This window comes from Dama dama, chromosome 27 (genome assembly GCF_033118175.1).
Source record: "Dama dama isolate Ldn47 chromosome 27, ASM3311817v1, whole genome shotgun sequence".
In the NCBI taxonomy this organism is placed as follows: domain Eukaryota; kingdom Metazoa; phylum Chordata; class Mammalia; order Artiodactyla; family Cervidae; genus Dama; species Dama dama.
The window spans coordinates 36394781-36420792 of record NC_083707.1 but is presented as its reverse complement, the minus strand read 5'-3'; the positions used below and the strand labels follow the sequence as shown (position 1 = coordinate 36420792).

General features: G+C 39.9%; 1 protein-coding gene across 2 annotated transcripts in view; it reads left to right on the top strand.

The window, feature by feature from the left end:
- The window catches only part of YES1 (YES proto-oncogene 1, Src family tyrosine kinase), a 60621-nt gene that overhangs the window by 16485 nt on the left and 18124 nt on the right, over positions 1–26012 (top strand). For both annotated transcript variants that reach the window (XM_061131128.1, XM_061131129.1), the window contains exons 2-3: positions 21148–21420; positions 24964–25063. In XM_061131128.1, coding sequence (XP_060987111.1) covers positions 21156–21420; positions 24964–25063 — 365 coding nt within the window. In that variant the 5' untranslated portion in view covers positions 21148–21155. The remainder of the gene's footprint in view (positions 1–21147; positions 21421–24963; positions 25064–26012) is intronic.

Below are 26012 nucleotides of genomic sequence, written 5' to 3'. Positions count from 1 at the left end.
ATTAATTAAAATTCTCAACTCTTAAAAACCTGAATTTCTGATGAAAACTAAGAAGTAAGCAATTGTAAACTCTTTATCATACCACCGTTTTGTCATTGGCAAACTGATGAATGTATTCTATAACCGCCAGAAACATTCATTTCCTTATAGCATAATTTGTTTTTCTTTTTGGTGACATGATGCTTGGCATGCCGAATCTTAATTCCCCAGGCGGGGATTGAACTTGGCCCTGACACATTGAGAGCACAGTCTTAACTACTGGACCCTTAGGGAAGTACTTTTTTTTTTTTTAATTGAAGTGTTGATTTACAATATTAGTTGGACGTTTCTAATAAACCCAAGTATCTTTAGTTTTTTGCAAACTTAGACTTGTTTAGCAGTTAATGTTTCAATATTTTATCTTACTTGAAATGATCTGGGTATTCAGTGAATTCCCATCATTTAACCTAATTTGTGTGTGTGTGTGTGCGCGTGCGTGCGGTTATGCACGCGCTCACTCAGTGGTGTCCAACCCTTTGCGACCCCTTGGACTGTAGCCTGCCAGGTCCCTCTGTCCATGGGTTTCTCCAGGTAAGAATACTGGAGTGGGTTGCCATTTCCTTCTTCAGTGGATCTTCCTGACCGAGGGATCAAACCCACATTCCTGCATTGGCAGGTGGGTTCTTTACCACTGAGCCACCTGGAAAGCCCCTAACCTAATTTAGCAGAACTCTATAAACTTCGAAGTACCAAAAATCTGGAGAAACTATTTTTAAATAGACATTCACTGTGCTTAGTCACTCAGTCGTGTCCAACTCTGAGACCCCATGGACTGTAGCCCACCGGGCTCCTCTGTTCATGGGGATTCTCCAGGCAAGAACACTGGAGTTGGTTGCCAAGCCCTTCTCCAGGGGAACTTCCCGACCCAGGGATTGAACCGAGGTCTCCTGCATTGCAGGCAGATTCTTTACCGTCTACCTGGGAACTGCCTGGTAGCAAAGCATAATTACACCTGAAGAGTTCACCTGAAAATGCGCACCTCATTCATCTCATCTCATTACTTTCCCTTCATATTATCAAGTCCACCTCTCTGGGTTTGATTATTTGCTGGGATGGCTAATCACCCAGGAAAAGTTCATTTACTTGGCTCCTGGTTTATTATAAAAGGACACAGCTTGGAAACGGGTGATGGAAGAGGGGCAAGAGGCGTGGGAAGGGGCTTGGGGCTTCCAGGTGAGCCACCCTCCCAGAACCCTCAGGTCGCTTCAGTGCCTGGAAGGTCTCTGAACCCCTTCAGTTAGGACTTTTCTGGAGGCTTCTTTACAGAGGCCTCACTTCTTGCAATGCAGGAGACGCGTGTTTGATCCCCAGGTTGGAAAGATCCCCTGGAGAAGGGAATGGCAACCCACTCCAGTATTCTTGCCTGGAGAATCCCATGGACAGAAGAGCCTGGCAGACTACAGTCCATGGGGTTGCAAAGAGTCGGACCCGACTGAATGACTGTCACTCACTCAACTGATGAAATCATTGGCCTTTGGTGGCTAGTTCAACCTCCAGCTTCTGTTCCCTCCCCCGAGGTGGGTCTGAGAGTTCCAACACTTCATCCACCTGGTTGGTTCCTCTGGCATCCAGCCTCCCCCCACCCTTGGGGGCCTTTTAGGGGTTACCTGAGAGAAACTCAGGGACTTGGGAGTCACAGAAGGTGTTCCTTCACATTTCATTGCTCTTATCAGGAAATTCCAAGGGTTTTAGGAGCTCTGGGCTAGGAATAGGAAAGTGAAGTGAAAGTCGCTCTGTTGTGTCCCATGGGCTATGCTACTATCCATGGAATTCTCCAGGCCAGAGTACTGGAGTGGGTAGCCTTTCCCTTCTCCAGGAATCTTCCCAACCCAGGAATCAAACCCAGGTCTCCCGCATTGTGGGCAGATTCTTTACCAGCTGAGCTACAGGGGAAGCCCCCAGGAATAAAGAAGAAAATACAGGTTTCCTAGTGTTAGTCACCATGTGTCAGGCAGCTCCTGGCCACATAGGAAGTTGAGTGGCTGAAATGTGGCTGGTCCACATTGAGACGTGAAATACACCCAGATTGTGAAGACTTGATATGATAGAAAGAATGTAAATAATTCAGCTGTTTTTGTTGATACAAGTTGAAGTGGTAATATCTTGGGTATGTTAGGTTAAGTAAGATGTTATTACAATTAATCTCACCTGCTTGTTTTTCGCTGCCCTTTCCCTAATCAGGGATCGAACCCCAGGCCTTCAGCCATGAAAGCTAAGAGTCCCAACCGCTAGACTGCCAGGGAATTTCCCTATTTTTTCGCCTTTTTAAATGTGGCTGCTAGAAGATTTAAAGTTACGTTTGTGACTCACATCATTGCTCTGTAGCCAGGCTGCCTGGGGCTATCTTTGATTTTGGGCAAGTTACATAATCTCTATGCCTCAGTTTTCTCATCCTTAAAGGAAAATAAAAAGTAGCGTTTAACTCACAGGGTTGTTTTAAGGGTGAAGTGGGTTATCGTGTGCCTAAGTACTCAGTACTTAGTACTTGGTGACAAAGTACTTAGTACTAAGTGCCAGTACTTAGTACCTGGCATACAGGTATTGAATGCCCCATGCTGTCTGTCACTGTTCCCAGTAAGAGTGCATGCTGCCTGAGTACTGTGGCTTTGTTTTGTTCACTGCTGTAACTCCACTTTTAAGGCTCTCAGTAAGTGTTTTTTGAACTAATGAATGAATATGGAGAATTTTTGAGTAACCTAGGTGATGATCTGGAAGGAGGATTCTTGATTACCCAGTGTTTGTTGAAAAGACATTTAGAACTAAGAAAATTGCATCCCTAAAAAGACAAATGGCCTCACTCTCTTAGAAAATCTCTATACCAAAAATATTAGAAAAATCAAAAGACAAATTAGATATATTTTGAGATTAAAAAGTAGAAAGTATACATTTTATTATTTGCACTGCATTTTCTGGGCTGGTCTAGACTCTCAGTAAAAATTCTAAGTCTGAAAAAAAACGAACTGCAGTCAGTGGTCACATCTGGTGATGGGCAAGGATGGAGTGCTGCTATGGTTGTTGATGGCTGGTATTTTAAGGGCTTTTCAGTGCAGGTGCTTTCTCAGAAAAACTCTTAATTTACTGGGGACTGATATTTGTTAGCAGCCCTCCCAAGAGAAGATTCTTGAGAGTGGGAAGATTGGCCTGACTCAGAAACGCTTCACTAGATCTTTCCCTGTTTCCCCAGCTTGTTCCATAGCGACTCCACCCCAGTATCAGGTACTGGATGTCCATAAAAAGTAAGAAGGAAACTTCTCGAAGCATCCAGAGATTAAGGAGCATAGTCAGTCAGTCGTGCCTGACTCTTTGTGACCCCATGGAGTGTAGCCTGCCAGGCTCCTCTGTCCACCGCATTCTCCAGGCAAGAATACTGGAGTGGGTTGCCATTTCCTCCTTCAGGGGTTCTTCCCAACCCAGGGGTTGAACCCAGGTCTTCCACATTGCAGGCAGATTCTTTACCATCTAAGCCACCAGGGAAGCCCAGAAGAGCATACAACTAATTTCTTTTTGACAAGTGTCAGGTAATTTACCCATAACATATTTAACAGTTTTTTCATAGACTTTTTGACAAGGTTTTCGTGCTTATTGATTTATTTAGGTCTCCTGTCTTTTAACTGAGTTACTAACTTTTTCTTCTTTTTTTTTTTCTTGTTTTTTTAGTTGAATTAATTTTATTGATTTCCATTTGCCTAGATAATCACCTCTTTCATCTAATTGATAAAACTTTATTAGAAAAGAGTTGTACAAAGTTTCTGTTTATAGTTTTTTCAAATCCTCTGTTGCTCTAGTATTCTCACACCTAAAACTGTACTCTCCCTTTTCATGTTTGGATTAAGATGAAATCTAGTGATTTATCGATTTCATTGATTTTTATTTGTAAATCGCATTTTAAGTTTTTCCATTATAATAAATAAAGTTAAAAGAAAAATTAATTAGAAATAGCAGGAAAAGAAATCTCAGCATGATTTACAAATAAAAATCCTCTTTTTGGGTTTCTAGTGGCTACTTGGGCTTTCCTGGTGGCTCAGATGGTAAAGAATCTGCCTGCAATGTGGGAGACCTAGCTTTGATCCCTGGGTCAGAAAGCTCCCCTGGAGAAGGGAATGACAACCCGCTCCAATATTCTTGCCTGGAGAATTCCATGGACAGAGGAGCCTGGAAGGCTAGAGTCCATGGGGTCACAAAGAATCGGACATGACTGAGTGGCTTTCACTTTCACTTGGTTTTGTTTTTCCATAAGTTTTAAGTAGTTTATTTGTAGTAATTCCTTTTTAGTAGTAGGTGTGTACGGCTATGAATTTTGCTGTGAATACAGCCTTGGTTGTAGCTTACTGATTTGGTAGGAAGTTGTTATTCCCTTTATTTTATAATTTCAGTTTTTGTTTCTTCCGTAAAGCAAGTATTGGATCATGAAAAGCTTTATGTATTCATCTTATTTAGGAAAACTTGAAATAGGAAAACTTGAAAAAATGCTTTTTGTGTACCATTTCTTTATGTTTTATAGCATATAGTATTCTGTTGTCAATACTTAAAAAATGACAACAGGAGAAAATTGTGTCCAGTCAGAAATCATTAATGCAATGTGTAGTTAACTTGTTTCATGGAATGTTAAATACCCATGCATAGGAATAAGGGGTTAGTCATATACTTAACAATGGTGGCTCTCATCGTTGCTTAAAAATGAGTGCCTGCTCACCACCTGGGGCTGTCTGTTAAAATGTAGACTCCTAAGTTCTGCTTCTAGAAATTCCAATTCAGTAAACCTGGGTTCAGAGCAAGGAATTTCATTTGTAATAAATACCTCAGACCATTGTCTTGCAGGTAATATGGAAAAATAGTAAATAGAGACACACTTATACAACTTGAAACTTTAAAGATGTTCGGTTTGACAGTGGTAAGCCTGGAGCTCTGGAGTCTTACTGCCTGACTTGCTGTGTGATCTTGGACAAGTCACGTAACCCTCTGTGTATCAGGTTTTGCATCTGTACAGGAAAGTAACAGTAATTTTTTTTTTTTTTTAAGTGTTTTGAAAATTAGTTGAGATAATCCATTTTAAGTGTAAGCACCGTAGCTATAACATACTGTTCAGTGAATGTTAGCTCTCTTTGAAATTATCATTGTCATCTAATCAGAAACATATTTTTACTTGTTTATAATTAAATTCGTTCATTATTTTGCCTATATGCTTAATCAGGCAGCTGTTTCGGTATGTTACCTTATGTATATTACATATTTTACTCAGTTATTAAATATAAAATGTAGTAAATGTGTATAGTATTAGATATACAAAAAATTTGAATGTCTTTACCTATTCTTGATTTGCTACATTATTGATTTTTGTTTTAGTAATTGATAATTAAATACATAGCAATTCAATACTTTTCTATTTGGGGCAAAACAATACAATGTAACATCTCATTTGAGTTTTAATTCACTCAAAAATGCAAAAGTGGTTTAGAAATTGTTGGAGGGTTTTGATACGTTTAAAGATACAATTTTAAAACAAAAAGAAGCTATACATTTTTTAAAGTATTTAGTATTTAAAGCGTTTTAGATTATACTGTTTAAAAGTATATTCTTAGAGGGAAATTTAGCAGTATGTAATCAGTTTTTAAAAAGCTTAACTTTTGACTCACTTATGAAAACCTTTTCTATCAAAATAGTTATGTACAGTCATTTCTCATTATTTGCAGTGGTTACATTCTAGAAAGTCACCTTGGACACTTATTTAGTGAATACTGAACCATTGCTCCTAGAGGAAATAAATACAAGGCTAGGTTCCTGTAAGCCCCTGGTTACATTTTATCCACTGATCAATGTATGATCTGTTTCATGTGTGCTTCTGTTTAAAGACACACCTTATTTAATGTATATTATTGATTCAGTAACCTTGAACATACAAATAGCTCTATAACTTGATTCTAAATGAAGCTTATCCAGCACATTTTCTCCGAAAGGCACACCACAGCCTTCTTGTGCTTAGAAACAGTAGAATCGCTTCAGCAGTAGCGCCTGGGATCCTGTTTTAAACAGTGATGGGACTTCCCTGGTGTTCCAGTGGTTGAGACTCCAGGCTCCCAGTGCAGGGGGGCAGATTCAGTCCCTGGCTAGGGAACTACGATACCCCATGCTATACAGTATGGCGTTAAAAATAGAAAGTGACATCACCAGCAAAAAACACAAAAAAGCGAAAAAGAAAAGTGGCACTAGATAAGCTGTGGAAAGGATACCGGTTTACAGTATGAGAGCTTTGTTTGCCCTGAGTTGGGGAGGTATAGCTCTGGCAACTCATTTTTCACAGCTCTGCTCATATCTGCAAAAATCTACCAAAGCACCAAAAGTTATCGTTGGTTTGGCAGTTGGCAATAAATCTGAACAAGCAGGTTATTTTGCAAATGTGGAATCCATGATAATGAGGATTTATTAATGATGACATTTTTATAGTAAATGTTTTATTGCCAGTGTGGCAATAAGAAATAATAAATAAACCTTTGTAGTCTGTTTTGCATCATTAGTTATTGAAATCAGAAGTTCAGGACGTTAGAAATAGAGTAATTCTTTTTATATATGCTGATATCACAGTTTTTATTCATATAAAATTTAAAATCAAAGAAGTGTAACTTAAAATTTGACTACTAATATACCGTTATTGGAGCTAATTCATTTGAGTAAAATAATGCTCTCTAAATGTTAATAGTTTCACATGATGGAATAAGCCCCAAGCATTTTGATTGCTAAGACTCTCATTTTCCAGGACCTTCTCTACCATTTCATTGGTTAATGCGGGAACTGCTGTTCCTGGTGGTGAGCCCACCTCTTGGCTGTAGAGACCAACACAGAGGCAGGTAGATGACCCAATAGGGGCCAGAGTCCTTTAAGAAATCGGAATTGATACTGAGAACCCTCTGGCTCTAAAATGAAGATTGTAACAGTGGAACTGATGACATCCATGTTCTAGCATGTGAAGAGCCCAAAAGCCATTGTGCCACAGGAGAAAGGATGAGACAGATCAGGTGAAAGAGAGAAACTGGGACAAATACAGGAAGGGGCTGGAACAGAGAGGGGATGAATAGCAGGGAGGAGAAGAGGAGGTGAGGAAAGAAGACGGGTGTTGGGAGAAAGTGAGCAGAGAGAGGAGAACCCAGGAGGAAGAGAGAAAAGGAACAAAGTAACTGTTTATGACTTGGGCTCCTGATTCTAGCTTTTTTTCTTATGACCTTGGGTTGGATTTCCTGAGATACTGCTGTAACGTTTATTTAAAACCCCCATTTTGCTTAATCTGTCTCTAGTTAGTTCTGTCCTTGTAGCCAGAGTAGTCTTAACTAAAGCGAACATTTGCTTTTGTTAGGGTACTGGTAGCTCTTCTACATAGTATCAGCTAATTCTCACAACCTTGCGAGATAGGTATCATTCCTCTAGAAAACCGAGGGAACCTGGCTTTAAGAGATATGAAATAATTTGATCAAGAATCCCAGAAGCTACAAAGAAATAGAACCAGAATTGAAATGTATGTCTAATCCCAAAGTCAATTCTTACTCACTCACTAAAGATATTTATTGGCCATCATTTGTGGGCTAGACACTTGGCCAAACTACAGCAGAGACCCGCAGGCAGTGGCAATTTAGCACATGCTTTGGGGAAGGAAAGAAATATAAGAGCATATGAGAGGTCAGGGAAGATGCCTCAAACCTTTAAGAGCCAAAGGCTGAGTAGTCATTGAGCCGACCATGAGGAGAGAGGTAGATTGTAGCAAGCATTTATGAAAAGAAAATGGTGCATTTGAGGATCTTAAAAAAAAATTCATATGTGGAGAGCAAGGACATGGTTGGAAAGAGATGAGCCCGGAGAGGTAAATAAAGCAAATCCTGCAAGGGCTTCTATTTCACATTAAGGAATTTAGACTTTATATTGGGAAGAGTATTGGACAGGGACTTTGAGGGCTCCTGATAGGTTTTCTCTTCAGAAAACACAAAACATCCTTCACACTACACCCAGAAAAGACCGGAGAAACTCCGGAGGCAGTGAAGAAAACTTTTGCAATAATCCAGACAGTAAATGATTAATAGCCAAGGGAAGCAGTAATTAGTTGAGGGGAGGGTGGAAGAATGTTGGAGATTACAGGGTATATGGTCAGTTAGTAGTGACTGACTGGATATGTGGGGCCTGGGAGGGGTGTGAGTTAAGAATGACTCTTGGATGTCTGACTGAGGCAGTGGAGTGGACTAGAACAGTGTACTCACCATTCACAGAGAGAAGGAAGAGTGGACTTTGGTGGGAAAGATGGCAGGTTCCATTTTGAGCGTGATGAATTTGAGATCCCTGGAAGACAGCTGTCCCAGTTAACAAAGCCTCCTGCAGAGTGGATATTTTGACTAGTGGATATAAAGACTATAGAACTAGTCTTTCATCTTCACCCTTCATGTTTCTGGAGGGGAATGTCTGTAGGTATCTAGTGAATTCTGATACTTTAGAGAATCTGAAAGAGACTTTTCCATTAATATAAAAAAAAAAAAAAATAATGTCATGTTCACCTCCAGCAAATCACTAGAAAGTCATTGCTTGTCTTTGCTATTCTACTGTGTAATTACCGCTATTCTGTAGACTTCTATTTTTAGAAGAAATAACAGGCCTATTTAAAGGCACAATTGGTACTTCACATATCCTTTTACCTAGTAGATATCTAGAGATTTGTATTAGCTTTTGTTTGCTTCAAAATCAATGCCAAGAAAGAGAAAAATAAACATTTGTTAAGTACATATTATATGACAAAAACCATAGTTTAAAAAAATTATTGCTGACAGGGCAGAATTTTCTTCGTGGTAGTTAAAATTTTATTTAAAATCTTTTTAACATATTTGACAATTCACATTTTGAAACAAGCATTTTAAAGCAAAGTAAACTGTTTGCTTCATGGAGTAATATAGCATCTTGTTTGAGAAGGGATGTTAGGTAGCAAAATAAGCTAAAAAGGACAGGGTTTTAAAAGAAGGTTATAATTCTTCCATACATCTAATATTATTTCAGAATAAGCAGTTGTTTTAAATAAAAAGTGGTTTTAAACCTGCGTAATATGTACATGCTACAGTTAAATTCTTAGATAGCAATAGAATGTATTTTTCAAAACTTCTCTCTCACTGCTAGAAATGCTGCTAGCCTGAGTTTGAGAGGCAAGGACACAGCTTCTGCTTATTGCTGATAAAAGACTCTGATTTCACAGAGTTCAAGACATGCACCAAAGGGTGTCAAAGATCAGAAAGGTTCCAGGTCTCTAAGGGTGGAAACAGGTTAAACTGACTCACTTCTTGCCTTGCTTCCCTGAACTCTTCCCACGTTCCTCCTCCTGTGACTTATTTGAATGTTTGAAACACACCTGACTATTCCTGTACTTCTGTTGCCAAAAGCTCCCTCTCTTCAGGTCTGTGTTCATTTCATCTTTACAGTTGTGTGTTTTATTTACCAGTTAAACTTTGCAGTTTTAAATCTATTGACTAAAACAGGCACTGAAACTCAAAATATTGTTACAGCAGAAGCATAGTGGAAAAAAATTATTACAGGAATTTGGAGAAAGCAAGAGAGTTCTAGGTCAGTTTTATAAACTGATGTTTCTAAGAATGTGTGTGTATCTAATTTCTTGAGTCTTAAAAAAGATCAGCAGAAGGGGTATATACATTATTGTAGAAATAGTTGTATGATATATTTTCAAGGTTTAAAACCACAATGCAAAAAGAATCCATACAATGTCTGAGGAGCATTTAAATTCCATAAGAACTTGAAAGTAGTATCTAATTGTTTACTGTAGTTCCTAGGTCAAAAATCTTGACAAAGAACAGTAGGTAAGGCATGAAAACCTGAGAAGATTAAAAAAAAATTTTTTTTAAGAGTTGACTGAATTTGTGGAGAGAATGATGCTTCTAAATACAAGTAATAAATATCTTGGGGCTTCCCATTGATTTGTAATTTGTTACTATATTTCCTAACACAATACATTTTAAGTGTTCTTTACATCAGGTCCTTATGGTTGATCCTATGCCAGACTTCATTAAAAGAAACCATTGGGAGTAACCGAGAATTTAGAATGACTTGGCTTTTTCTTTAAGGTCACTTGTTTGTGTATCTAAAGTACAAAAAAAGGGGGAAAAAAGATGGTAGAAGATTGCTGTCAGTGAGACTGCAAGCTCAGTTTTCCATTGCTCACACTTTCTATTCTCCTTTGACTCTTGGAAAATTAAGTTCTTTGTTTGCTTTTACTAGACAGAGTGCACGCCCTTCAGCAGCGTGATGTTTCCTCCTCTCCGTCTGTTTGCTATTCTTTTGTGTCCTGCTTATCTTCTGTACTTTATGCTAAAGGGAGGGGATTTAAAAATGAAACTCAGAGAAAAGATCACTGAATGTGTTTATAATCTGTAGAGCACGGGGACAAATGAGAGCTTTTTACCCCCTTGCTGGATACAGCATGTAATATCACAGTTGGTTAACTTGCAAGAGTTAGTTTATAGAAATAATATACATTAACAATTTTTTTTTTTTTTTAGTTCAAAAATGTAAGTCATCGAGAATGTTTAGTCACTATCACCAGTAATAAAACAGCATTGTTATGGTGGAGAGGGGTGGGTTGCATTTTTCAGAGTTAGTAGATTTGTGTTGTGGGTGGAGCAGTGAGGCTGACTGCCAATAATGTTATCATGTTTGTAGCATTTTCTGACGGGCAGATATTTAATAGCTTGTCAAAGAAGAGAAAATGTTATGCTCAAGCACCCCCAGAGGCTGTATGGGTGGGGGAAAGAGGGCAGCCTAACATTTAGACCCAGTACCCTAGCTGTGCTCACTTCTGGCTTCATCTCCTTGGGCAGGTGACTTCATCCACCCAGACTTCAGGTTCTTCAAATAAAGGATGTGGAGATTATACCTACTTTTCCCCCTCTGTAACATTAGGATTATTATGGGATCAAATTGAATAATAAAAAAATACTCTTGAAACATGAAACACTGTCAAAGTGTAAAATATCATCAAAACAAAATACCCTAACAATGTGAAGTGCTGCTTGCTAATGACTGAGCTGGATGTGTTTTACAGACCATCTCAGATTTGCTCCAGCTCTACGAAACATGCTGTTACAAAGCAGGTTCTGATACGCTGTAGGTAACCCTGATTTTTTTTTTTTTTGGTAACCCTGATTTATAAGTGCCTGATACAAATTTGAAAAACTTCTGACTTATGGAATTGATAAGGAAATGGAAAACCTACAAGTATTTCTAGAATGCTTGCTATGCTTGGCCCTTTGGAGAGAAACAAATGTTAGGCAAGTTGTTGAAAAGAATATGTCAGAATCAAGTTACGATTCAGTGATTTATTCTTTCAGCAAAAGTTAAATGAATACTCATGCATCTAAAGCAGTTTGTGTTAAGCAGAAGGAAGTAGAAGATCCTTGTAGTATAGGCTCTCTTCCCTGTTGCTGTCTCTTCTGGCCTCATCTTTCCCCTTCTTACTTTTCCAGGTTGTACTTAAGCACCAAACTAGGATTTCAAAAGCCCACTTTGTTCTCCCCTATCTGTGAGCTTTTGCACATCCTGTTGCACATTCTCTGCCTAAAGGACAGTCTCTGCTCTCTGATTCGAATAGTAAAATCTGATTGGCTTTTTTGTATCCCCCAACCCCAGATCTATATTTTGGAAGATTAGTAGGTGGTTGGGAAAGTAAATTGGGGAAATTAAGGAGTTGGGTTCTTATTCTCTAGGTAGTAGGAAGCCATTGAAAGACTTGTCCTGGACAAGGTTCTAGACAGAGGTTTCCTTTATAAAAGTTATTCACGTTAGAACCTCCTTGGGTTGGATATGGGACCCTTCGTGGCCCCATGGACTGTAGTCCACCAGGCTCTTCTGTCCATGGGGTTTCCCAGGCAAGAATACTGGAGTAGGTAGCCATTCCCTTCTCCAGGGGATCTTCCCAACCCAGGGGTTGAACCCCAGTCGTCTTCTTTGCAGCCATTAATGGGTTTCCTTGATGGCTCAGATGGTAGTCTGCCTGCAATGCAGGAGACCCAGGTTCAATCCCTGGGTGAAGAAGATCCCCTGGAAAAGGGAATGGCAATGCATTTCAGTATTCTTGCCTTAGAAATCCCATGGACAGAGGAGCCTGGTGGGCTACAGTCCCTGGGGCCACAAAGAGTCAGGCAGGACTGAGTGACTAACACTTTCACTCTTTTCTAGGTTCTGGAAATAGAACAGAGAATGCCTTATAGATCAATAAGAAAAAGAGACAGTCCTGTACAGAAGTGAATAAGTGTTTTGAATAGACATTTCACGAAAGAGAAGTGGCCAGTAAACATACGAAAAGGTGCTCACTTCATTAATAATTATGAACATGAAATTTAAAACACAGTGAGAGACCACTCGCTACACACTCATCAGAACAGATACATCTTGAAAGATTGAAAATGCCAAGTATTGGTGAAAACGGGAAGCACTGACACCTCTCCTCATCTGCTGATGGGATTATAAATTGCTGCAGCACTCTGGAGACACTGAGCCAGCAGTCTGCTGTCAGGTGTATTTCCGGTAGGATGGTTGCTGGTAGTTAAGTCACATTTCTTGCTCTGGGTGATAAGTACATTGGTGTTTGGTTTGTGCTCATTCATTGAGCTGTACGTTTGTTATATTTACTTTTCTGCATATGTTATACCTCAGTAAAATTTTTAAAAAAATCTTATATTCTGGAGGGGAAAGCCAGCATTATCCTTAGAGTCATTAGCATCATAGCAAACATTAGTGGTTGTTATATGCCAGCATTGTTGTAGGCACATTAATCCTCGCAGTAACCCTTGAGTCTTGCTTTTATTATTCACATTTTACAGATGAGGAAACTGAGGCACAGAAATGTTGAGTATCTTGCCAAAACTCCCACGGCTGCTGAGCAGTGAACCCAGACTTTGGACTCAGACACCCTGTTTGTAAAGTCTGTTCCTGAGCGCTGTCTGTACACCCAGTAGACAAACAGCAGAAGAGTCTGCTCTCAGCCCCATGTCTTGTATAGTGTGAGTGCTATCAAAAAATAAAGCAGGTTACAAGGGAAGTAGGCAGTGCTCTGGGGAGTGCTGCATTGCTGCTTTATGTAGGGTGGTCAGAGACCTTCTTGAGAAGGTGATCGCAGCGCAAAGACCTGAGGAGGCTGAGGGGCGAGCCAGGCAGATATGCAGCTGAAGAGCTTTCCAGCAGAGAGAAGAAGGTGCAGTGGCTCAAGCTGGGGGTTGCTTGGCCCATCAGAAGGACAGCAAGGCCGTGGGGCAAGTAAGGGCAGAGCTGTGGGAGATGGCGCAGGAGAAGTGTTGGGAGCTCCACAGTGGGAGCTTGAAAGCCATCGTGAGAACTTGGGCTGTTATTCTGAGAGCGACGCAAGGTCTTGGACGGCTTGTGGCATAGTGATATGAAACGATTTGTAATCGAAAAGGCTAGCTTGGGCTTCCTTGGTAGTCCAGTGAGTGAGAGTCTGCCTGCCAATTCAGGGGACTCAGGTTTGACCGTGGTCCAGGAAGATTCCACATGCCTCAGGGCAGCTAAGCCCGTGCACCACAAACTACCGAGCCCATTAGTCGCAACTCGAGAAAACCCATGCGCGGCGGCAAAGACCTGGTGCAGCCGAAAATAAGTTAGTATAATACTTAAAAAAGAAAGAAAGAAAAGGCTAGGTCTGATACTTTGAGAAAAGCCTGTGAGCGGGTGCAACGGCAGGGACAGGGCAACCATCTCGGCAGTTGCAGGAATTCCATGTTGTTGTAGATAATTCACCTTCATTGCTGGTGGGGATGCAGAATGGTACAGTCACTATGGAAACCGGTTTAGTAGCTTCTTATCATCATGCTTAACTTTATATGATCAGGCAGTTCCATTCCTAGGAGTTGATGGAGACGAGGAGGGGGGAGGTGGGGGAGAAGGGCACATATCTACCCTGCCAAAGACTCGTGCGGGACTGTTTTCAGCCACTTTATTTATAACAGCCCCAAACTGGAACAACCCAAATAGCCATCAGCAAGTGAATGGATAAACAGTTATGGTATGTGGTGGGCTTCTACGTAGCAGTAAAAATTAATGAACTACCTATATAGGCAACAATATGGAAGTATCTCACCTACACAGTGCCTGGTAAAGCGTTGGTGGTACAGTGCTGGGCATAGCTGCCTCCACAATGGCTAGTTAACATGCCAGACACAAAGACGACTATATATAAAATTATTCTATTTATATGGAACTCTAGAAAAGATAATCTGTAGTTAGAGAAAACAAACCAGTGCTTGCCTGGGGTTGGGGGGTTAGGTTAATAGGGTACAACAGAATCTTTTGGGGGTGATTGGAATATTCTATATTGTAATTATAGTATGGACCACACAGTTATAATAGACATTTGCCAAAACTCAAATGAACTATACACTTTCAATGGATGTGTTTTATTGTATGTAAATTATACCTCAAAGTTGATTTTAAAAAATTTTTGTAAGAAAGACTATCTGATAGGGTCTAAGGGAAGAAATTTCCATAATTAAATTTTAAATTCATATTTATCAGAAAAATCTTAAAGTAACAACATTCAAATTGAGGTAAAGCCTTCTTTTTCAGCAAATATTTGTGCACCTTATGCTCAAGCAAATATCAGTATGAAATTGTTGCTTAGAAAAGTTTTTTTAATTATATTTTATTTATTTGGCTGATATACCAGGTCTTAGTTGCAGCTTGCTGGATCTTTAGTTGTGGCATTCAAACTCCTAGTTGCAATATGTGGGATCCAGTTCTCTGACCAGGGATTGAACCCAAGCCCCTTGCATTGGGAACATGGGATCTTAGCCACTGGGCCACCAGAGAAATCCCCCCCAAAATATAAGTTTACCTTTATAGACTATAAATTTTACAGATTTATATAAATACTTTGAGGATAGCTCAGACTTTATGTAAATACTTTGAGAGAAGATCAGTTTTTTCGAAGCTGTTGTACCTGGATAGGTTGAAAAGGGATTTAATGTATTAACCATTGTCATGTGATCTGAGTAGTTTATTATTTAAGATCCTTTCAGCTGCAGCTGAAAACCAAACAGGAAAACTGACTTTTACAATAGATACTTTATCTCACATAATAAGATTTTTGGAGTATTTCTTTGGGTTACTTCATTGAGTTATAGGGTTACACAGTTCAGTACCTGAGCAGCAGCGTCAAGGACCCAAGTTCCTTTTCTCCTCCTGCCCTCTCCTTCTCAGTATGTTTGTGTCCTCCTCTGCCACGGGTGTGTTGTAGACTCAGATTGAGGCAAGAACAGTAATAACACCTAGGGAATGGAAATGGAATATTTCTGTCTTGTATTCCTTTTTACAAGTGAGAAAAACTTCCTGGAACCCCATGTTCGTGGCTTACATGGTTAATTGGCAAAGGAATAAGACTGTATCAGTGGCTTAAATCAGTCATTATTTTCTACCTGAGGCTGGACAAATGAAGGACTTGTCAAGTGGGAGGAAAGTAAACAAAATCAGAGTTCTTTTATCAAAGCAGGAGGAGAATGGCTGTTGAGTAACTGAGTGTCTGTTGAAGTAGGTTACACTGAGACTGTGAAGGACAGGATCTGTGAACTAGACAAAGGAAGCATAGAAAACATTTTGATAAAAAGTGTATGTTCTCTCATCTGAGTCAGTTCTAACGAAGTGGATGAACCTAGAGCCTCTAACACAGAGTGAAGTCAGAAAAACAAATATCATATAGTAACGCATATAATGTGGAATCTAGAAAGATGGTACTGATGAACCTCTTCACAGAGCAGCAGTGGAGATGCAGACACAGAGAACAGACTTATGGACGAGGGTGGGGGAGAGGCGGGAGGGGGTGAGATGGATGGAGAGAGTAGCAGGGAAGCTATGCACTAACATATGTGAATAGACAGCCAGTGGGAGTTTGCCGTATGACTCAAGCATCTCACACTGGGGCTCTGTAATAATCTAGAGCCGGGTGGGCGTGAGGAGGGAAGTTCAAGAGGGAGGGGACATACATACATATGTTTAACCTATAGTTAAATATACATACATATACAAATAATACATATAATTAACATACATACATATAATTAACCTATAGTTAATTTATGTCAATGTATGACGGAAATCAATATTGTAAAGCAATCATCAGTCAATTAAAATTTTTTAAAAGTGTACATTCCCAACTTACGAAGATGTTGCATTCCAGAATTTACCATATTTTCGTGGGCTAGTTATTAAATTTGTTATTCACTTTACTGCAATCTATTCTTTTCATGATGCTAAGAAATGCTCTTGTGAAAGTCATCAGTGAACTCCTGATTATTAATCAGCTGGCCTTTTAAAATCAGTTTAAATGCCACTTGATTTCATGTTGGTCTTTACCATTATTAGCCATTTTCTTCTTGAAAGTCTTATCTCACTGTTCCCACTTTACTATTCTATTTGTTAAAAATGTGTTAAATACTTCAAACTAACAAAAAGAATTATATGTTACCCACACTTAGCTCATTACCATATTTCTTTTAAGGAAAAAAGAAAAGTGTTACAGAGACAGTTGAAACTCTGCCCCATCTTGAAATCATTGATAATCCTTTCCGGTTTTGTTTTGATATTTATGAAAGCACTCCTGACTCTTAATTGCTGCTTCCTAATTTCCTTGACTGCTTATCCCTTATCTGTAGGTGTCCTGCAACACTGTATTAATTTTTCACACCCCCCCAAATCTGTACCTTGGGTGAGTTTTATTATCTCCAAAAGGTGTGATAACACTGTGAAAATATTTTCATTTACTTTTTCTCTGGTTTCTGCCTCATTGTGAGTTTTAGATTTTATTATCAATCCCCCACTCGATTTTGCAACATCATTCCTGGCAGGCCCCTAAAACTAACTTCTGAAACTGAACATGTTGGTCCAGAAAAACCTGTTTCTCTTTTCTCTACCTCCGTTATGGTGTTGTTTTCCATTCAGTTCAAACTAGAAACTTTGGAGTCATCCAGCCCTCTAGCACACAAAAAGTCACTACTTTTAAAGTGTCCGATAAATTGTAGGGAGTGCATAAATGACTCCGTTTTCTTCACATCCACCCATAACCAGCCACTCATCTAAACTTGATTATTGTATTTAGTGTTTACCTCTCATCTCCTCCTCACCTTTGGCCCCACAGTATTCCTGCTTTTGTACTTCCTCGCATGGATCATTGCAATAGTTTTATGACTTGACTAACTGCCATCATTATTTCTTCCTAGTCTATAACTCGCACTTCAACCATAGTTATTTTCAAACACATATTTTCTGCTCTTCACCTTTTTAAGGATCTCAACTTTCCAGTGTTCTTGGATAAATCTAGAAGTTACTGCTTAGCAAATAACCCTCCTCTAACTTGCTGCCTGTCCCACCATTCTCAAAAACACCCCCTTATATTTCTGCTGTAGAGTTTTCTGTTCCCCGATAAAACCTTGCTTTTCCATAAGTTGGAGCCATTATTCACACTTCATTCCTTCTAGAATATTCTTTCCTAAATCTCCAGCCCTTCAAAACCTAGCTCAGTGCCACCATCTGCAGAATTATCTTTCCCAAGCTCTCAAAGCAGAGCTGATAACTTTGATGGTATTCCGGACATGTTCGTATATACCTCTGCTCTGGCATTTTTTGTTTTCACTCTGGCAGTTTTCACATTGTGCATGCATACATGCGTGCTAATTAGCTTCAGTCATGTCCAACTCTTTGCACCCCTATGGACTATAGCCTGCTGGGCTCCTCTTTCCATGGGCTTCTCCAGGCAAGAATACTGGAGTGGATTGCCATGCCCTCCTCCAGGGTTTTCACGTTGTACAATACTATGATTTTTCTTACACTTACTTGCAACCTTTTTAAAGAAAAAGAACCATTTCTTGCCATCTTTGGCTCCCTTTATAGTGTCTAATAAATATGTTGTTAATAAATAATATATCTGTAAGCTAGTAGCTTGGAACCTGAAAGAGGCTTTCTCTTATAAGTATTTTAAATCATGCTATGTTTCTAAGAGAATCCATTAAAATCTTTTAAATACATTTTACACCTGAAGATTACTTACATTTTTAAGTCACATTCCACATTTTTAATTACGTTTCTAAAAGAGGTAGGCAGCAGTGATGGCTCCTGTATATTTGTGACTAGTTGGACCAAAGATTCTGAATTAAGTAAAAGAAACTGGAAGACAGGTTAAGAGAAGTAATGGAAAACTGGAAGGGTGAGGGGGAAAAGGATAGAACTTACGGAGAAAGAGTTAAGTTAGGAGTGATGGGGTTTTGGAGGAAGAGTTAAGTTAGGAGTGATGTCTTACGGGGAGGAAAGACCTTAACAGAAATCCTGAGTGAAGAAAAATGTGAAAATGAGGAACTAAGAAAGCTGGAAATGGTAATGAGGGTGGGTGAGGAGTGCAGTAACTTCAGTTATAAAATGATGTATTTCAATTGGTTTGTTATCCAATTTAAAGTAAGTTAGCTGGAGAAGGCAATGGCAACCCACTCCAGTATTCTTGCCTAGAGAATCCTGTGGACAGAGGAGCCTGGTGGGCTGCTGTCCATGGGGTTGCACAGAGTCGGACATGACTACAGCGACTTAGCATGCATGCCTTGGAGAAGGAAATGGCAACCCAGTCCAGTGTTCTTGCCTGGAGAATCCCAGGGACGGGGGAAGCCTGGTGGGCTGCCGTCTGTGGGGTCACACAGAGTCGGACACGACTGAAGCGACTTAGCAGCAGCAGCAGCAGGGACCTCAGGCTGCAGGTCCAGGGTCTGATCGCCCCTGGTGACTGCTCTCCCTGTCTGTCCTCATGGCCTCTGCTTTCCCTCGAACTCGGAGACCCCGGATTTGGCCCATTGTCATGTGCAGCTTTGGGAGCTGGGTGGGGTGGGGTCAGTGTTCTGTGGGCCCACGGGCTGCCTGGTCATGGGGGCCATTCGGCTGTGCTGTCCGTGGGCAGTTCTCAGCCGTCCCCTTGAGACTCCCCGACCACGTTTCCCCCACGGACATGAAAAGGAGAGGGAATGCTGTGAACAATGACGTGATTAAATTCTATGACTCAGGTTGGGGGAAAAAAAATAAATAAGCACCCATTCTGGCTTTCATAATTTTTTCTCCATCATACAACTGCTGTTTTTTTAAAGTCTATGTCATTATTAAAATATTTTCTTAATATTTAGACTTCAGATATTGGTACTATTGAAAATCCTCTATACAGATTTTAAAATATTTTTTGCAGCTTAATGTATTTTGTGGGTATATATTGATTGTTGATTAAAATTCATGCCTTAGCCTTGAGTATTGAGTCAATATTTGCCAATCTGATAAGCAAAAAGGATACCTTTAGAGATTTGCATTTATTTGAAGACTGGGGTGATTGGACATGTCTTCATATGCTAATTGGCCTTTCATGTTTCATTTGTGAATTGCCTCTTGATAGGCATTCAGATTTTTCTAAGGGGATATGTATATTTTCTCATGTGTAAGAGTTGTCTGTATTGTGTGAATGTGTGAAAGTCGCTCAGTCGTGTCCGATTCTTTGCAACCCCTGGACTGACTGTATATATAGTCCGTGGAATTCTCCAGGCCAGAATACTGGAGTGGGTAGCCGTTCCCTTCTGCAGGAGATTTTCCCAACCCAGGGATCGAACCCAGGTCTCCCGCATTGCAGGCGGATTCTTTACCAGCTGAGCCACAAGGGAAGCCCTTGTCTATATTAAGAACCTCAGCTAATGTTTATATGGTACATTCCTGTGTTGAGAGAGCAAGTAAGAGCATGAGCAAGTACAGGGACATTTTCCCTACTTCTCATGTCTTTAGTTTCACTTAAAAGTTTCTGTGCCCATACCTGCCCCCCATCCCCACCCCCATCCCCAAGTTAATCATATATCTCTTCATCTTTTCCTTCAGGGTTTCTAGAAACTTTCACATTATGCTTTAAAGGCTTTTCTTTTCCAACTACCGCATTGTGAACCAACTTACCTTAAATTCCTTCTAACACTTTGAGAAGCAGCTGCCTTTCATGTATGTAGCTTGTCATTCTCTCATAGTGTTTTCAGTAGATACGTAAGCTTCCAGTCCCAGTCATGCTCCTGTACTGTGCTGTACTGTCACATCTTCCGAACATACCGGTTTTAAGATAGTGATCTAAAGACATTCCCACTCTGAGGTCTGAGACTGTTTCTCTTTTATGCGTAAGATAAGTGAGGAAATGATAGGAGGTAAAGTGGGAAAGATAGACTGGAGTCAGATTTGGCAAGCATTAGGGGTGTGTCCACCAATAGGGAAAAGATACAGCACTGCATTGTCCAGTGGAGTGGCCACTAGCCGCATAGAGCTGTTGAGCACTTGAGATGTGCTTGGTCCAAACTGAGGTGTACTGTGAGTTTAAAATACAGGCCAGATTTCTACGATTTAGTACAAAAGAAGAGTGTAAAAATCTCATTAACATTTTTCATACTGATGGCATGTTGAAATATATATTACTAAAATTAATTTGACCTGTTTTATTTTTTAAATGTGTTTACTTGGAAATCTAAAATTATAGATATGGCTCAGATTCTGTTTCTGTTACATAGCGCTGGTATAGGTAGAAGGAAAACTGCCAGAATTTGCTAGTACCTGCTGTGTACCCGAGATAGTCTAGAAGTTGTGATAAATACACTTACTTCTCATGGAAAATCTTATGAAGTAGGTGGTATAGTTGTTCTCATGTTTTTCAAGGAACTGAGGTTGCAGCGAAGTTAAGCAACATACCTGAAATCATTCCACTAGAAAGTAGGAAGCCAGGATTCAGACTTTGGCTTCTGACTTCAGAGCCCACGGTTTTCCCAGTACACTGCGGCATGTTGTCGTTGAGCCATTAAAGGTGATTGAGCTGGAGAATGACATAATTAGAATGATACGTTAACAGAACTATAATAAAAATAAATGAGGAGGAAAGACTGTTTTTACCTGCCTAGGATTTTTTGGCTTATTTGTTATTGTTACTTTTTTGCAGGAGAGAAACGCCTGTTTTAAAGGCAACTGTTAAAAGTATGCCTCTTTTGAAGTATCCTTTATATTAACTGCTTCTCACACTTTGCCTTATCACCTTTGTAGGCTTGATAATGGGCTGCATTAAAAGTAAAGAGAACAAAAGTCCATCCATTAAATACAGACCAGAAAACCCGCCAGAGCCGGTCAGTACAGGAGTCAGCCATTATGGAGCAGAGCACACCGCGGTGGCACCAACATCCTCCACAAAGAGCACGTCTGTCAATTTCGGCAGCCTCTCCATGACACCGTTCGGAGGGTCCTCGGCGGTGACACCTTTTGGAGGAGCATCTTCCTCGTTTTCAGTGGTGCCAAGTTCATATCCTGCTGGTTTAACAGGTGAGCTTTAGAGGACAGTCTGTTTGAGAATGTGACCTTGGGCAATACATATATCAAGTTGGTCTGCTGTAAGAGAAATAAGTTACGAGGGGATAGGGGTAGGGTGTTTAAAATAAGTTTATGTGAAAATTAAAAATCTTCAACATACAAAGTAAACTCTACATGGATATTATTCTCAGAAATTTGGCAGCAATCTGACGGTGATTATGTACTGGTTTATACCATTTATTGGGCTTCCCTGGTGGCTCAGCGGGTAATGAATCTACCTGCAATGCGGGAGACCCAGGAAGATCCCTTGGAGAAGGGAATGGCAACCCACTCCAGCATTCTTGCCTGGAGAATTCTGTGGACAGAGGAGCCTGGCAGGCTACAGTCCATGAGATCTCAGAGTCGAACATGACTGAGTGGCACACACAGTTACCATTAATTACTTCACTAATTGATTTTTCAGATAATTACTGGGTGCTGACTGTGTGGCAGGCATTGGGAATTTAAAGAATAAAAATGTATCCCCCTCCCTCTAGAATGCTACCAACTTCTGAGGATTATAAAGTGCTGGCCATTATTAAAGTATTATAGTAGTTATTTGATGTGTTAGGTAAAGGCAATTTCATGATGATAGTACAGTTCTGTTAGGTACTGCTGATTGAAAAAAAGAAAAATCCTGAGGCTCACAGGTTAAGTGATTTTTTTTTTCAGTCATAGATGATAAGCAGGAGGGCACAGATTTAATGCCCTCTTCTAAAATTTTGTTTATTACACTACAGTGTCTTTTCAGAGAACAATCAGAAGTGATGGCCGACAGCCTTTCATGGAGCCAGAAATGCTCTAAAAAAAGGTAGTCAGAAACTTTAAAAAGAGAAGTAGCTCTTCCCAGGTTGCTTTTCCCTTGAGTAACAAACAAAAGTGCAACTGAGTTTTGAAGGTAGGGGAGGTTCTAGGATTCTTTGAACCAGTAGTTTTTTCATGTCATCAAGGACTAGAGTTCTTTGGTCTCTCCCTCTTGCAGCCCTTGAGTATGCTCTTTATCCTTAGACTTGGGGAAACAGCTGCCACCATCAAACTGAGCAACTTGTGGGGAGAAAAGAAGGATCTCTTCTACAAGCTTGGACTATAAATGTGTCCCTCACCTCTGCTCACCTCCAGGACAAAAGTAGTGACTGGAGAATATCAGACACTCATCTATAGACTGTTCAGTTGAGGAGTTGTGGACATCAGAGAGCCAGTTAGAGTCCCAACTTCAGCCCCTTAACTCTAAACACTTAACAGTAAAATAACATAGTAATAGATGGTCATGATGGTATTTCTCCATCACTAGAATAAGTTTATTTTCAGTATTATACATTCTGGAAAGATAGTAATCCAAAATGATTAAATGTTACCTAAAGCAGTGTGTTTATGTGAAATAGTCCATTCATGGATATTCATTTACTAATGAGTATTTGTGTGTTGAGTATAGTATAGAGAGTTGTAAGCAAGAGAAGCAAGGTTTCTGCCCTAATGGAGTTTACATTATAAGGAGGGTTGGGTAATAATTATAAAAACAACTAAACAGGATGATTAACAGTTCATAAATACTATGAAGGAGCTAACCAGAATGATTGGTGAAGGCTTTTTAAATGATCAAGGAAAAACCATCTTGAGATGAAGTTATTTGAGCTGAGGTCTGGTTGATGAAAATTACCTAAATGTGTGCAGAGCTAGGAAAAGAGCTTTCTGGGGAGAGAGAACAACAAATGCAGGTGGCCTTGGCAGGCGTGAGGACTAGTACAGGCAGAGGGTGGAATTACATGATAAGGGTTTGAAGAGTCAGGATTTCTCAGGACCTCATAGATCTGCCTGCAATGCAGGAGACTCGGGTTTGATCCCTGAGTCAGGAAGATCCCCTGAAGAAGGGAATGGCTACCCACTCCAGTATTCTTGCCTGGAGATTCTTGCCAGAGGAGCTGGATGGGCTACAGTCCATGGGATCCCAAGGAGTTGGACTCGACTAAGAGACTCACACACACACAGACCATAGTGTGGAGTTTGGGTTCTATTCAAAGATAGAAGGAAGCTATTGAAGAGATTTCAGTAAAGGATTTGCACTGTTGAATTCCCCTTAACTCTGAATTCCCCACACTCCCTCTGGCCAGCTGTGTGGAGAATGGATATAGGGAAGCAGATAGAGAGTGAGTTGGGCTACTACACTCCCAGTGAGAAATAACATAAATAACATCCTTGGATTAGGATGGAAGCGCTGAAATGGACAAGGACGTGGATAAGGTACTTAAGGGCTAGAACTGGCAGTGCTGTTAATGGACTTGGCTTTGAGTACCTGATTGGCTGGTACTGTTTGCTGAGATAGTGAAGACTTCAGCAATACAGGTTAGAGGAGAAAAATCAACACCTTTATTTTGTACCTAATGAGTTGTAAATGCTTGATAGACATTGAGATGTCAAATAGGTAGTTAATACATGGTTGGGCCTCAGGAACAAAGCCAGATAAATGAGATTCTGTTCTTCCCCTTGCAGATAATAATTTTATTATTTAAATTGCTAATCTCTCAAGCATGACATACAGTGATTTATATGACATGATTATTTTTGGAATTTATAATCCTTATCAGGCATACCATTTACTTTCTAAGAAAAACATGCTGTTTTTTATCTCTGTGTAAAATATAATAAATAATCTTAATTAAAAACCTCATTATTACTGTTAATCATTAGTCTTTTAAAATTAGTTTTTATTGGCGTATAGTTGATTTACAGGGTTGTGTTAGTCTCTGCTGTGTAGCAAAGTGAATCAGTTATACATACTCTTTACATTCTCTTCCCATATAGTCAGTGTACTGAGTTCCTTGTGGTCTACAGTAAATGATGTGCTACACAGTAAGTATACATCCTAGTGTTAAGGATGGGAATGTTCACCTGTTGTTTTTAAGAAATTGAGATGATCCATGCCAGTAGTTTATAATACTTGTTAACACTTTTTCTGCCAAAAAAAACCTGATTTGAACTTGGGCTTCCCTGGTGGCTCAGCAGTAAATATCTGCCTGCAATGCAGGACCCTCGAGTTCAGTCCCTGGGTAGGGAAGATCCCCTTGAGAAGGAAATGGCAACCCATTCCAGTGTTCTTGCCTGGGAAACCCCTGGACAGAGGAGCCTGGCAGGCGGGCTACAGTTCATGGGGTTGCAAGAGTCAACTTAGTGACTATAAATCACCGATCATCACATCACTTCTCAAGCTAGAGATGTTGCAAGTATGAATCAAGATTAAAAAGGTTTCTCTGGCTCTGTAGAACTTTAGAATTTGTACAGTATAGTAGTCTAATGGAAGACCTTTTTTTTTTTTTTTTTTAATGGAAGACCTTAAGACATCATCTTATTAACTTGAAGACTTCAGTGGCCCAAATCTCCAAGTTTTAAAATTTGATTCTGGAGACTAGGCAGAGAACTATGCTTAAGCTTTCTTTGTTGTCATTGGCAATGTTTTTACTAATGAATTTCTCTGTTGTTAATTTTTCTGTATAATTTACCTTGGTCTTCTTTCCCCAATAGGTGGTGTTACTATATTTGTGGCCTTATATGATTATGAAGCTAGAACTACAGAAGACCTTTCATTTAAGAAGGGTGAACGATTTCAAATAATTAACAATACGTAAGTGTTATGAGTTTTTTACAAGGGATAAATACGGTGCCAGCCTACTTTACGCTGAAACCACTGAGCTAGTTGATGATTCAGAGACAAGAGTGGTGGGGCGTGGGTCTCTGCCCACTGGGTTGGATGATACATTGGTTCTTTTAGACACATTGCAGAAGACTACTGCTCAAGTCAAAGGTTACAACTTCTACAAATTGTGTTGCTGTGGTTCTGCCATAAACAGAGTTTTAAGGATGAGGATTGAGGGAATATATGAAAGTGAGTACATTACTTAAAAAAAAGAAAAAAACCCTTTATAAAGAGATTTCTATGATCCCATTTATCTAAGTACCAGGTGGTTTAAAGATCTTATCTCTTTCTCAAAAACAAGAAAAGGGCTGAGGAGCCCCTGCATTCCCAAACTGTCTCTTGCCTTTTGTGACTCTCAGACTTTCTGTCATTTAGTGATCCACCTTAGAAAATTCAGTGCTTGTTATGAAAAACAGATCCCATAATTTCATTAGCAGGCACAGCAGGCCACTTTGTACCATCTCAAAATAGATATTTATGGTCTCTTTGCATCCAGGCATGTTTCCTTCCAACCTTATTCCCACTTGCTACCAGTTATTGTTTGAGAACATGAAATACAATCCTGTCTTTCTTCTTTAAAGCCCTTCAGTAACTGCTCACTGCTGTGAAGATGAAACAGCAATAAGAGCAGGCATCGTTCATCGAGCTTCTCCCCCTTCCCCTCTCCACTGCCCTGCCAGACTCCATTACTTGTGGCTCTGGATCCACCTGGGCTCTCCGCTTCTCTGTGCCTGTACACATGTGATTTCTTCTTTCTGAAATGTGACTTCTTGTCTCTCCATTTTCCTTCCTTTGTCTAGCCAACCCTATCTATCATTCAGAGTGTATTTTTTCCTGTGTCCTTCCTCAAGGAAACCTTCCTTGATTTTCTTTCTGC